This window comes from Strix aluco, chromosome 2 (genome assembly GCF_031877795.1).
Source record: "Strix aluco isolate bStrAlu1 chromosome 2, bStrAlu1.hap1, whole genome shotgun sequence".
Lineage (NCBI taxonomy): Eukaryota > Metazoa > Chordata > Aves > Strigiformes > Strigidae > Strix > Strix aluco.
Genome location: NC_133932.1, coordinates 65,748,446 through 65,763,180, shown reverse-complemented (window position 1 = coordinate 65,763,180; position 14,735 = coordinate 65,748,446). Strand labels below are relative to the sequence as shown.

At 41.3% G+C, this 14,735-nt stretch overlaps 1 protein-coding gene across 2 annotated transcripts in view; it reads left to right on the top strand.

Moving 5' to 3' along the window:
• Nucleotides 1-13,130, top strand: part of AFF3 (ALF transcription elongation factor 3) — a 336,079-nt gene extending 322,949 nt beyond the window's left edge. For both annotated transcript variants that reach the window (XM_074815074.1, XM_074815073.1), the window contains 6 exons: nt 1,115-1,251; nt 3,255-3,326; nt 5,764-5,857; nt 9,945-9,994; nt 10,125-10,339; nt 11,682-13,130. In XM_074815074.1, the coding sequence (XP_074671175.1) occupies nt 1,115-1,251; nt 3,255-3,326; nt 5,764-5,857; nt 9,945-9,994; nt 10,125-10,339; nt 11,682-11,803 (690 nt within the window). In that variant the 3' untranslated portion in view covers nt 11,804-13,130. The remainder of the gene's footprint in view (nt 1-1,114; nt 1,252-3,254; nt 3,327-5,763; nt 5,858-9,944; nt 9,995-10,124; nt 10,340-11,681) is intronic.
• The last annotated feature ends 1,605 nt before the right edge of the window (nt 13,131-14,735 follow it).

Below are 14,735 nucleotides of genomic sequence, written 5' to 3'. Positions count from 1 at the left end.
CCAGCACAAGAGTTTTGGGGAGAGAAATATAATAAAAAGTTTGTGAAGTTCTCCGGTATGATCGCAGTGGGAGTCATATAAGAACCTAAGATTGCAGCCAGTGTGCCATTCCAAAGTTACTATTTAAAATCTTTATCCCTTGGAAAAGAATAAGGTCCATTAACCTTTCACTGTGTGCATCAGATTTCAGCCAAATGCATCCAGTCCATTAATGGGCTTTATGTACCACAGGAGTTCTGACTGAAGGAAAGAGAAGTCAGGACACAAAGGTCTTAGTATGATTCATCTCTATCCACATCAAAAAAGAAATTCTGAGAGCAAATAAATGGTATGTAAGTGTACACATACGAACATTAAGTGCACACATACGAACATTAAGTGCATATTTGCATATACACCATCATTGAGGACACATATGCATGTATATCCACAAGTACACTAATACATGCACACAGAGTCAAAGAAGTACTGAAAATAGGAGAAGAAATGGGGCAAGGAAGGTGGATGGCAGAAGGGGCTGAGAAGACACAGCAGTCCCTGAAAGAGGAGGAAGATATAGAAAGTAAATTCCTGACAAGAAGAGAGCGTGGTCAAGCAGTGCTGAAAAATGGTAGGGATAAAGAAGACATGAGAATAGAGATGAGCTTTTGAATAAGAGTTAGTAGTCAAAGTATTTAATTCTCATTCTCTTAGTTCAAGATAATCATTGCCTTTCTTTGTTGAGTGATGAAAAACTTTATTTGCAAAGATGTGTGAAACCCTTTTTAATGACAGTTGGGACAAAAGGCCTAATGAGTTTGTAAAATTTCCAGCACTGGAAAAGCTTTGACAAACATCTGTCAGGAATGTCCTAGGCAGAGTTGATCCTTCTTTGGACACAAGAGTGTGAATCAAATAACATCTCATAGCCTTTTTCAGCTCTACTTTCTGTATCTTATAATTTTCACAGATGCACAGGGTTTGATGAGTTTTAGCTTTCTCATAGAAAAAATTGTGAACCTGAAGATATACCAACTTGTGTCAAGTTTACAATTCATGTTGAGAAAACCCCATCAAATGTAACCGTATCTTGATGATTACACTATTTCTCTATGTCCTTATTTTTTCCCTCTAGGTGGAAAAGTTTGGAAAGGCACTGAATTATGCAGAAGCAGCACTATCGTTTATTGAGTGTGGAAATGCAATGGAACAAGGCCCAATGGAATCTAAATCCCCTTATACAATGTATTCAGAAACAGTTGAACTCATCAGGTAGGAAGGGAGGAGATGACCTCAGGGGTCTGTTGTGCAAACATGCTCATCTACATTATCACATAATTCCCCAGATACAGTCAAAGGGGAGAAGTGAGGCCCTCCCAAGTGCCTGGTCAGTCCTACGTAATGTGTATGTATTATCTGTGATTTCTATGGAAAGTAAATGAGGAAACTGTGTAGAATGCCAAAAAAAGCCCAAAGCTTTTCGTATCACTTGAGTTGGAAATTACTTCAAGAGTTTCATGATACAAGTCCTGTGCTACTCGAAAGAGAAAAATAATGATACGTAATACCAGAACATTCTCATGGAGTGGTAGTTTGCAAAATGTTGTCATGTGTATAAGACTGCAGTTTAAAGGTTACCCGAAAGAAGATGTGAACAGTGATAGAAAAAACTCAAGGTCCATTTGGTGTGTATGCTCCTACTGTAGGCAGTGGAGTCCCAAAAGCAGTGCAGCTCACACTAAAGCTTCAGTCACCTGACTAAAACATTCAGTCACCTTCATGGCTCTCCAAACAGGACAGTCAAGAATTCAGTCCCACCCACAGGACTTTCCTCCTATGAAGAAAGTTTGTCTCTTAAGTCATTTTCTCTGTTATAGTTGGTACAAATAGTTAACTTTATTGACAGTGTCAGTAGAGAAAACTAACGTCAAAATCATCCCAGCAGCTGAGTGACTCTCTCCACAAGAGAGCAAGCTCAGCCACACTAGCAGAGAAAGCTGCACTGTCAGTGACCATGGCATCATTCCTCAGGGCAGTCAAACACACAGCTCTCGTCAGGACTAGGAAGTTCATAGGAAGTAAAACATTTTCATTTTTAATCATATACATAATGAAGCAAAGCTTCTAAAACAATTGCATTCTTTTGGACTTAGTGTTGATGTGAAGATTTTCTCTCATGTTAACAATTCCATTGGCATTTTATTCCACTTAGGGCTGTCTTCTCATGCATTTCAGTGGATTGAGGCCAGCTTTCTAACTGGAAGCTTATTAAAATCAAGTGGGTTTTTTTTCAGTAAGAGAACAGTACATCCCATGTCTGCAATTCTTCCCTTCATTTTTTTCAAAAGGCAGAAAGCTCTTCCTTTTTCTGCCCTGTCTTTTCTCATGATAGTAAATATATGGTCCTAACTCTGGAAATGAATTTTGCTTGCAGATCCATAGCTTTCAATAATGTGTGTAGCTGTGCTTGTGTTGTAGTGTGAATTGCTGTTGATCTCACTTGCTGCAGCTCAGAAAAATAAGTGGTTTGCTAGGTATGCCTGTTGAAACAAAATGTTCATACTGAATCTTTGCACAGATATCAGAATTAAAGTTTGGAAGCAAAGATAAGAAAAAACACAAGCAGCTAATCATGGGGAACAGGTATTTTTCTGGAAGCAAGCCCAGAAGTGATGTGTGTTGTCCTAACCTTGTCCATTGTTCAGGTATTCAGCTGGAAGCTGAGATTTTCAGAAACTAATTTGTGATTGCATAGCACATACACTCTTGAAACAGCAGTGCTACCTCTGTGGATGTTTAATATTTATAGAATTTGAATGTAATGTCATATGAGCAAAAATAGCTCTAAGCCACATGTTCCCCCTCTGCTGTGCTCTGCTTGGAGGAGCAAATCTGGGTAGACACACTCAGAGCTGGCAGGGTGAGGGCAGCACCAGCTTCAAGGCAGGCTGTCTGCCTTCAAGCGCTCTGAAAACCATCGTGCCTGAACTCAGTGTAACTGGGTCTCCACAGCAGCAGAGGTTATTTTGGTAGGACAGCATCACCTCGCCAGCTAGGCTCCCCTCTGGACTGACGGATGTTCAGGGGAGTTACTGCTGTTTCAAGAGTGCAGGGAGGCACTGCTAATGGCAAAATAGCTCTGAAACACAACCAGAAGAAGCACATGTACGTCTGGTAACTTGAGCAAAGATGTGTAAGGGGGCAGATCAAATGACATTGGCCAGCTATAAAGCTGTCTCAGTTAACTCACATTGGTTTTTTTCCTTTTCCTTAAGGTATGCAGTGAGACTAAAAACCCACTCAGGCCCCAACGCCACACCAGAAGACAAACAGCTGGCAGCATTATGGTTAGTAGATCAAGATTTCCTCAAAAGGCTTCTTTTCTGCAGTGATCCAGTTATTGAAAATCAAATGCTGGATGTGGCCAGATAGGATTATGTTGTCTGTTGAAATTAAGAGAATACTTTCTGCTTCAGGAAGGTCCAGCCCCTGTATCACTGTACCAGGTCTGCATTCTGTCTCTGTAAATAAGCAATTCATACTTATTGACTGTGACAGGTCAGCTATGGTACGTCAGCGTAATTAATTTTTAAAGGCCTGATGGTTTGTTGTTTTTATGAGTGATGTACTTTTGTACCAATAGCTCGGTAACTTCTTTTGTGGCCGACATTTCAGCCTCAATAATCATAAATTATATTTACATTATATGAAGGGAGATACAGTGACAGTGGTAATTAAGCTTCTTGGATTACCTTCTAAATTGAGATTTCTAGATATATATGTATGCACCTTAGATCCTATAGGATGGTTGCTGGTTGCTAGTAAAATACTAAAATGTTATTAAAATCAAATTTTAATTTAATATCTATGTAGTTAATACATAAAATACCTATTACATGGTTACTGATTCTCAGTAAGTGGACATTTACAATCAGCAAGTGTGTTTTTAACATCTATTAACCATCTGTTAAAAATCCAAATTAAATGCCTCTTTAGCCTCCATAAATAAGGAGTCCTAATTAATCATTCTTATAAAAAAGAACAAAATATTCAGAGCTGCGGTTTTTTTTTTTTTTAATGCCCTTTCATTGTCACTGGTTTGCTGTGCCATCGGGAGAAGCACAGAATGCATTCCTGGCAATCGCTTTAAAAACGCTTAGGTGGGAAAACGACTGAAGAACGGGTTAAAAAAAAAAAAAAAAAAAAAAGAATAAAGCCATATTGGGAAGGGTTGGTTGCTCAGAACTGCCGGAGCGCTTCGGTGTGTGCGGAACCACATCCCGCTTCACGGAGCCGCTGCATCTGTTCAGCAGAAAGGTCAGAGCGAGGGAAAGCAGACGGTGCCTTCTCCGGGCGATGAATAGCAATCTTCACTCACCGTCTGCCAGCCAGCAGATGAGCTGACACCATTTGCATATGTGCTGTACCTGTGAAGGTGACAGAGGGAGAGTTATGGTGGCGGCGAGGCCGCCGCCTCCCCGGGCTGCCCCCCGCGCCCGCCGGGCGGGCTGCCAGCCAGCGGCGCTCCCGGCGCCGCTTCTCCTAAGGAGAGACTGTCCTCCAGCGGCCGAAGGCAGAAATTCACCTTCTGCTTTCAGGCAAACGGGCCGAGAAACCCTGCCTCGGCTTTTTTTTTTTTTTTTAATTTTATTTTTTCCCAAGAGCAATTTGCTAATTCGAGGGGTTTGTGGAAGTTTGGGCAGCTCCTGGGCGCGGGAAGGTGGGGAGCGCTCTGCGCTTTCCAAACTCAAGCCACCCTCTGGGGCGTCAGCTTGGCTCCGAGACTAAAGACTGCTTTTACGCCAAAGGAAAAGCAAAACACACCAGATTTTTGCTTCGAAAGCCGTGTTACCGAGGGGCAATCCCACGCTTGCCGATCAAAAAGCTTGCTGGGAAAAGGTGGTGGTGAGTCTTGATTCAGCAAATAGACCAGTACACCTAAAGCCAATAGCACAGAAAAGAGTTTGTGCTTCCCAAATGCTGATTATCAGTTACTGTGACAGATATGATTATCGCTAACAGCTCTTACTCTTATTTAATTACATAGCATTAAAGGTGTGTGGCACGCTGCAGACTAATGAGGAGCATGAGGACAGACAGTTCCAGTACAGTACATTGAGTTTTTCAGCCCACTGCTGGTTTCTTCTGGGGAACAAATCAGCAGGTGGCCTAGGAATAACCTCCAGGCCTCAACACAGGTTTCCCACAGAGGAGCTTGGCCAGTGAAATCTGGGCAGGTCTGAGATTTCCCTGTTTCCCAGCTATCTCCAGTTACTGAAAGAGACTACTAGGTATACACAAAATATACCCATTATAACTCTAGTTCATTGTACAGGCTCCAGGCTGTTGTAATAAAGGCCCAGGAAAAGATACCCCAAAAGGCTGCCTTTGCATTTACAAAAAGAAATACAAAACAATGCCTATGTTGGGTTCCAGGCCTGTAATGACCTTTTCACAGGAGAGGCCTTTGGTCAAGTGTGCGGACTTCAAGTCAGAGTCAAGGCCTGGGAACCCCAACCTGCAAACCCTTCTGACTATAGTTTGTTTAGTACCTCACTGGTACCATTTGTCCTGACCATTTGTGTGACCTGTCCTGGCTGTAATACCTAGCCTTGCTCCTGAATCCATGGCAAAGTGTGAAGTACTGTAAACAAATGGTGATAAAAACCATCAGCAAGGTGCTGTCAAGACTTCCACTCTGAGTTAGTTTGAGAATTTAAGATAATTAATTGGGATTTCTGTTCAGGGGGCACGCTTTACCTTCTGCTCTCCCTTTTGTTCTAGTTACCGCTGCCTCGCCCTTCTGTACTGGAGGATGTTCCGACTCAAGAGAGACCATGCAGTCAAGTATTCAAAGGCGCTTATTGAGTATTTCAAGGTGCATTCTTTATGATATGTTTTTAAATCAGTGTGTCATTATAGGAAATTCAGCATCTTACTAAAACAGAAGCTGTGCTGGGCTTAGTTCTTCCCCTGTGGAGTCGGTGGAGTTTTACCATAGACTCCCATGGCAACACCTGATCTCTAGTCAGTTCTGTTGTCTTCACAAGGGCCCCTCTTCGCAAAATACACACTGTGTCCCTTCATGAAGGATGAGAAATTTATTGTACTAACAAACAGATATTTCCAGATTATTCTTGGTCGATTGTCTAGTGCTATCCAGCTCTGCCGCAAATTGGTTTTGCAGATTTTGGTCTAAGAATCCCCTCCAGGATTACACTTTCCCCTAGACTACCCGTGAGTTGAAGACTTTGATCTAGATCAGTCCTCAGCTGCAGGGCTTCCACTTAGCAGCATTGATAGGTAGGACAGTGCAGTGGGACATGTTCTCACCCAAGGAACTGTCAAACAGCCCACGCTGACTTCAGTGGGACCTGTACGAAAGCATTGGAGGGCAGCCAAACCACCTGCCATGTACTTGACACAGCACTGCTGGCTTCCCCTTCCTACTTTGCTTCACCTGCTACTGCTTCCATTTTCCACTCTCTGCCAGGTCCAAACCCTGGTTATTTTGAATAACACGGGAAGTCATTCAAAGTATTTTAATATATTTTATCTGACACGCAACCTTTCTCTGGAAGTATCTTGAGAACAAAACCTTTCAGGCAGAGCTCACCTAGCAGTCAGTCCATCCAGCATTTGATCTACATACACAAAATTAGCCTTTATTTTTCTAATTAAAAAAAATAATATGAACACGCAAGTGCTTTAAGACAAACTGCTTTGAGGGACCTGAACACAGGGCTCATCTGTTGGGTTTTTTTTGCAGAGGGAGGTACCTTGAAATGAAAAACATCCATCCTTAGACATTTTGTTAATAAAAAAATTCAAATACAAGCATGAATGCTCATGACCAGATTCTGAACACATGAAGACAGTGAAGGAAATTGACAGATCTGTTATTGTCAAACTGAAATTGAAGTCACTGTAATTGCTTCTAAAAATTTAGCAATATATAATTCAACATGTTATGTTTCTCTAACAATGACTTGATTTCAGGGGAAAGAAATATGTGCCTATTACAGTACTTTATTTTTCTTTACCAGTTCAGAGAATACCTGCATTAAGAACAGGATGGTCAGGCTCTCAACCATGTAAAATGTCTCCTACTAGCAGACAGAAACTGTTTCACAGCAAACATAAAATGGACTTAAACTCTGCTTTAGCCAAGAGGAGCTTGTTTTTTTGCAGAGCTCCTGCTGATATAATGATAGCATAGTTTCAGATTAGAAAGTATTCTCACCTTTGAATGTAAAAATGGAAAAAAAATCCATTTGCTATAATTTTCAGTGGAAAACAAGCCAATTCTCCACTCATTTCATATTTGGTATCTAAAAGCTTTCAAAACCAAGTGACGTGAAATGCTGACTGCATTAAGAACTTCCACATATATTATCAATCAAAGAAAGATTTTAAACCTTGTCACACACATTTGCAGGGAAAATTAGACACACTTTTCTTTTAGAAAAGAAAAAATTATTATTTAAATCTCTTTTTAAGTATTTTATTTCCATTATTAAAAAAAATAATGCATCAGAGAATTAAAAAGAAGCCACAGATATTCAAGGGCCAGACACATTTGAGAGCAGAAAGAAACCAGGAGAATGGGTAGCAGTAAGCAAAGTGGGATAAGAGATGGTCCCTTACAACATTACACTCATTAGAATCCTTACCCCCACCTTTCTGGTACAGAACTGAGAGGAAGCTGCAGTAGTATACCTGAAGCATGAGAAAAAAGGTGTGGGAAGTCATACAGTAAGGCAGAGGCTGGTTACATTTACAGCGAAAGTATCCTTTACTCTCCACTTCGATTTTCATATTTTCCTGCCTCCAACTCTGTAATAACATGTACTCAGTTTCCATTACACTAGAAAGATGAAGGCCAGTAGTTCTGAGACAAATCAGAAAACAAAAGGAAAAAAAAAAAAACAAAACTATTCTGTAAGAGAAGCAAACGCTGAGGATTCCCAGATTGTTCTATTTAGGATGGTAAATGAGAACTTAATTTTTTTCCTTTCACACCTTAGCCCTTCCTCCCAAAAAAGAAAAAGAAAACCCATTGAAGGAAGAACCTCCTGTGGGACACTCCAAGGCTTATTTTCATACCACTTACCTGGGACATAGAAGGCCCAGTGTCGAAATGCAGGAAGAATGCCAGGGCACACACAGCGCTGATGTGATCACTGCTAAAATACGGCCAGTGTTGGTGTGCACGTGAAAGGTGTGGGAACACAAGAGGCAGTTCAGAGGACACATCAAAACTGAGAAAACAAATTTTTTGAAGAGAAGCTCAGGAGGTGTGTCCAGCTTACTGCATAACAGGTTAAGAGAGGATGTGATCCTTGTGTATATGGAAACAGAGCTGATAATACCAGGCAACATGCAGTTTTGCTGGTGTTGGGCCAATAAAATCCAAAAGCTAGCACTGAAGTTAAGAAAATTCAGTCTTGAAACCCTGAAACAGAATCTGTTTTTCTAACTGTGAGGCCTCCTAACCATCAGAACAGGACACAGGAGAACAAGGAGGATGAATAGTGTCCTAGGATTTCTATATGACTAGCTATCTTTTTTAAAAATAATAAAATAAAATTATTTTAAAAGCAATTTTGCTTCTGCTAGAAGTTCCATGATTGGTGGAAAAGGGTAATTGCAGACTGAGTGTCCTGGGGGATTACTCCTGGCCTTGAAATCCATGAAGCTCTGAAGCCCATTGTTTATCATTTTTCCTTCCCAAGCCATGGGAGATCAAGAGTTTTTGTACTGCTGTGAACACTTGTAACTCCTGCAGCTTGCAACACCTGCAGCCTTGCATTTAAACAATATCCATAAACAGATCTCGAGCTGCAGGACTTCACTTGGTCTCCTGCGGCTGTCAAGAAGGGAAGGTGGTTTGCCAGCACACAATTATCTGCATGTATGGTTTCAGGGGAGAGTGCGAGGAGGTCACCTTCCTCTGAAGAATCAGAGACTGGCCATTTCTGAATATGAGGCTACGGATGGGATGTTTCTTAGACTTCTGGTTTTCACATCCTTCATTCTCACAGGCCCAGGATTAAATCAGTCACTGCATTTGGAAGAGGGGGGGAGTTTTTCCACAGGTCAAATGGGCAGAAACTTGCCAGTAAATTCCCCCCAGCTTTTACAGATTAACTACCAGAATCATTTTAGCTATTCAGTTTCCAATATTGCGGACACCCGAATTTCTCCTGCTTGGCAGATGTAGTGCTTGTACAAGGTAGTCTCTCCTCAGGCAATGAATTTCTTTAGCATAAGGACAGTATACCAGTGAGAAACTTAATGACTGCAGGTATACAAGAGATCACACTAAATGATCTAATATGCCCTTCTGGGGAACCCTTCAGCTAGAAAACCACCAGTCTAGAAGGGCAGTCTCTCTGGCCCTGTGGATGCTGCCATATTCAGACCAAGGGGAACAGCTCCAAGAGGAGCAAACATAAGAGAGATTCTTGAGCCTGGTGGTTAAAACATTCACCTGAGCTGAGGGAGCCTCAGATTCACATCCCTGTGGTCCACCAGGCTGAGCAGACTTCAGTCTCTCAGGTCCTAGCATAATGACATTTGTCTTTGGGGGCAGGAGAGTGGGAGGAAATCCTCCTGGTTTTCTCTATCACAAGAAATTCCAGCCTAAAGCTCACAAAGAGTCCTGGCAGCACTTTCTTTTGAACTCCTAGGATTTCTATGAAAAGTTTCAGTTTCAACTAACATGCTTTTCTAATCAGCCCCCATACCAGGGTGTTTAATAGACTGTGATTTGAGTCTGTGCTGCAGTACTGCTTCATCACAACACCAAACTAGGTTGAGTGGGTTTATTGCATCGTGAGACTTGAATACTTCTATCTGCACAATTTTTTCTTTACATTTCTTTCCTTTTATACTGTTTAATGTTCTTCATTTCATAGTCTTATATAAATTATATGCATTGTGAAATATTTTTTCCTTTACAGAATTCATCAAAAGCTGCCCAGAACCCATCTCCTTGGGGTGCCAGTGGAAAGTAAGTCACACAGAAACTTACATCATCTTGTCAGTCAGAAATGATATTTTCTTACCTACAGTATGTTCTGATACTCCCATGGTTTTAATCCCAACACCTTTTAAGTAACTGTATTAATACCTGTTTCCAGGAGCACAGGAACTCCATCACCCATGTCCCCTAGCCCTTCTCCAGTCAGCTCTGTAGGATCCCAAGGGAGCACAGGGGCTCCTTCCCCATCTCCTATCATCAGCATCCCACAGCGCATTCATCAGATGGCTGCCAACCACGTCAGCATCACCAACAGCATCCTGCACAGCTATGACTACTGGGAGATGGCTGACAACCTGGCTAAGGAAAACAGAGGTGAGTGAGTCAAGGCACTGGACTATTCTAGAAGACTGACACATGATTTTGGTCAGGAAAATAACTATTTTGATAGGAATCCTGTCTGCAAAGTAGGGCTGCAGAGGTGATTTTTTCTTCAGTTCACTCCTAGTCTGTTCCAAAACAGCCCCAAAAGGCAATTTTGATAGCTGTCTTGCTCAGAAGCATCTAATCTTTGTCTTTATTTGGCTGGTCAGGACTAGTGAGAGTCAGGTCACAGGCATAGCTGTGGGTAGCATTCGTTGCCATCTATGTCATTCAGGAGAGAAAGGTTTGTGGGGGGCAAGGCAGCTTTCTGCCCCCCAAAGTTGTGGGGCTGGATGGGATGCATTTAGCCAGACCACATCAAAAATCGGGAGCACACCACTTCCTTTCTGCAGGAATGAACAGCCCCACCAGCCCTTCACCCATACGAGCAGGCACAGATGGGAATGAGGTGCCTTGCTCCCTCTTCAAAGCAAACTTCTCTCAGCTGAACCGGTTTGCATGAGCATCTGACTTGACGATAAAGTATTCCTTGGTTTTCAGACTAATTTACATATTTAAGGCAGGGACATGGGCAGGATTCAAATCAAAGTGAGTATAGGTGTGTATAGGTGGGTTGGGGGGCTAATCTCCCATTACAGGAGTTGGATGGAGCTTTGTTCAAGACAAAGAGCAGAACTCAGAGAGCTGTTCAGTTCACCCTGAAGGAGACACAGGGATACAATTCAGTTGCCTAGCCACAGCGGCTGAATGCCACTTGAGGTATCCTTACCTACACTGCCACTCCAGAAAGTCTCCTGTACGTCCCGTGTTAGATCTGCCAGTCCAGGCTGTATGTGTCAACTGCCTGAGGGCATCTCAAATGGGCACTACATGCTTCTAAGTAGGTAACTGAATTCAGTCATTAGTGACTAGCTAGCCAAATTACTCTTTAGGCTGGGATGACCATGTTGTACAGGCCTCTATTTATCTGTCACGGTAGCTTAGATATCTAGCGTATGTATAGATAGACACTTGTGTATAGACCTTTTGATTTAGTTGTCCTTAATCTTAAAATAAAACTTGCCCAGCATGTTTGCTTTATCAAGACTCAATGGAAATTAATGAAAGCAAAGCCAAAGAACTCACTGTTTTGTTCTTTAAAAAGAAAATTTGTTGTACATCAGCCTGTAACATCATGAACCACAGGACTTTAAAATTACTCTCACCAGCACTAAACTTTCATTCCCCTGAAATGTTCAGCTTGACTCAATTTGCAAGAGAGTAAAATCTATTAAAGTGTGACAAGTAGCAAATACAGCTTCGCTCTTCTGATGCTGATTTTTTTTCCCTGTAGATTTTTTTAACGACTTGGATGCATTGATGGGACCGATCACCTTGCACAGCAGTATGGAGCATTTAGTTCAGTACACTCAACAAGGACTTCACTGGGTGCGAAATAGCGCTCACTTGTCATAATGACTGTGTGCCATTCACATGGACAGTATACCTTTCATGGATAATTCAGTTATTCTGGACACTGTGCTACAGAAATAGTCAACCACAGCATTGATCCAAACAAAGGTGAATATTTCTTCAATATTGAGCAAAATTTTTCTGAGTGTAGACATGTATGTGTGCATATGTACAATATACAATGATGTCTCTTCAGAATGAATTGTTCTGTACCACTCTCCAAACATTTATATACACTAGAAATACCAGAAAGAACTGATCTTAATGCACAAAACGTACCCTTTCTATTCCTGTGCTGAAAAACTGAGAAACCAAAATCTCATGGGTTGATTGAACCAAGTGCAATAAGCACAGATCCCTATTCAGGAAAGCTCTCAATAGATTCTGAACTTTAAGCTTGTACTGAAATCCTGTTGACTTCAGCAGAGCTTAAGCACATACACGGGGGCTTTCCTGAACTGGAATGAATGAGGGCAAATCATAGACATGGAGAACTTTTACTGCGAGCATGGACATGTCACAGATTTTTCAATATTAATGTGCCATCTCCCTCTTACTTCCCCACTGGGGCACACAGAGGAGTTGTGTAGTCCGCATTAAGTTGGGGAAAGACGGCATTCCTTCATGTGCAATAAGTTTCAACAAATTGCATGCATTTCTTTATCTCCTGTCTTTTTAAATAACTTTACCTCTTGTTCAGCTCCTCACCAACAGTATAACCTACAGTATCGAGCAAAAAGCCTGAAAACAGATATGCTGATAGCAAGAACTTAAAAAAGATGGTGGAAAATTGCATTCTGTTACTGACAGTAAATAGATAAATGAAAATATATGGCAAACTGCAATCCACTTAGTAAAGAAAATGTGCTAATTTCAGCTGCGTACACACAGAGAGACAGAGTGTCTCTGTGTGTATAACAGTTGTTGGCTTTGCACGGGAAGGCTTCATCCCACAGATTTTGACTTTCATATCTTTTTCATCTAGCAGAAGCTTGCAGCATTTTCTTCTAGGCTGTATGGGAGCATTACATGCAATTTCCTTTCTCTGGGAAGCTGAGTTTGCTGCTCATCAGGCTAAGAACTGTTTCCTATCATAATCCTCTCACTCTTCATGCATAATCCTCAATTAGGCTTTAACATTTCTTGATTTATGGGATGCTTTCAGTTCCTGTTGACAGGCTGTGTTTTTCATGCCAGAAGAATTAATCCCACAATAATTGGGAGTTTAATTTGGGTCAGCTGGGGTCAAGGCCAGTTCATATCAACTGTGCTTGTATTCAGTGCATTTTTGTTCATTTTCAGTGGTTTTCACACATTTAGGTTTTTTTCTGTATCGGAAATATAATTTTTTTGCAATCAGATTTGCAGCCTTTACTCAAGTCAGCAGCTCCAGTGACTTCCAAAGGACTGTTCGTGTCCGAGTCACTGGTTGGACCCTTTGATTGTTGTTTTCTAATCTAACTTACTTATATATTAAGGAAATGTGAGTACAAAAGACTCTTTCAATAGAAGATAAAAGTAGCCACTGATACTGATGGTTGATTGATTGGTCCTTGCTGTCATTTTTTTCCTCCCCCATTTTTGAAGAGCTGCATTTTGAAAAAAGAAATAGCAAACAATGCAGCATGTTTTCTCAGTAAAACATCTTTGGTAACACAGGCTGTATGTACCCTGTGGTAAAGAGTGGGCTTGAGAGCACACTGAGCCCCACGTACCTGCATTTTTTTGTCAAGGCTGCTTACTATAGCTGTTGCTCAGACTCAGAGCATTCACCCTGTTCTTTGAAGCAGCTCAGCGGGGTAGCTACCTAGGAACTAACTGCTCAGCCCCAAGCCATCCTGGGCCAATATTTATGTGCCCATTGGTGCTCAGATACTTCCCCCCCAAGAGAAGTCCTGAGCTCAGGCTGTGGTCACCTCTTAGCATGGGTTACAGTGTGGATGGCTTTAAGAGTGAACACGGACCTGCCTTTAAATGACAAAATACACATCCTCCAAGTCCTCCCATCACTCTTAACTCTGGCTGTTACCCGCCCCAGAAGGAACACAATTTCTTTGTTCAAAAGTATCGTGGAGAACTTGATTGGTGCCTTTCTGTTTATCACTTGCCTGATCTCCGCTGTAGAAGTCTGTCATGATTTACTAGACTAGTAGCAACAGATTCTGTCAGCTGCTTCAATACCATATGAAGGTACTGTGGGATTTCTCCTCAGATCAGGAAAGTGAAATTCCAGTTAGATTAGCTTCTGTTTTCTTTGATGGTGCCTATGATGTTTATCTTCAGATAAGTTTGGGGGTTTGGGAGCCCTTACTGCTATTTAACGTTAAGAAATTTTAGAAGTGACATCTATTACTTGCCTTAAATGGAGTTTAGTTTTATTGCACATGTGGCATTTGAGTTTCAAATATGGAACTTTGAAGCATGTTTATTTTACTAAAATCGGGATATTTTTCTTAATCATGATGAACTCTTTGTATGCATGTAATATGTCAAGAAACTTCAAAGAAATGCAAGAATTAATGCTGACCTGTTGTAACATTTCTAAGTACTAAGGATCTCCTGTAGATGATTGTCCTTTCTTGTACATTGTTCTTATATTGAATTATTCCAGCTAAAATACCCATTGCTTCCATGGAAAAACATACTGGTTTTTAGTTTTTGTGCTGGCATCATCTGTGTTGTCTGATGAGCACACTGAGCCTTAACTTCTGATGGTGTAACAGGATGAAATAGCAGCCATTTAAACCAACTAGACATATAAATGGATAAGAGGTGTTGGCATCTCCACAGGGTTTTTTGCAGCTATACTATTTTGGTGAGGTTATTTAGAATAGAATACTCTTCTCTGCACCCTATTTGCTGTATATGGTTGCTGCTGTTTAGATGACTGAATGTGGCATGATGACAACGAATACTTCATCTCGTCTTCTTAGGG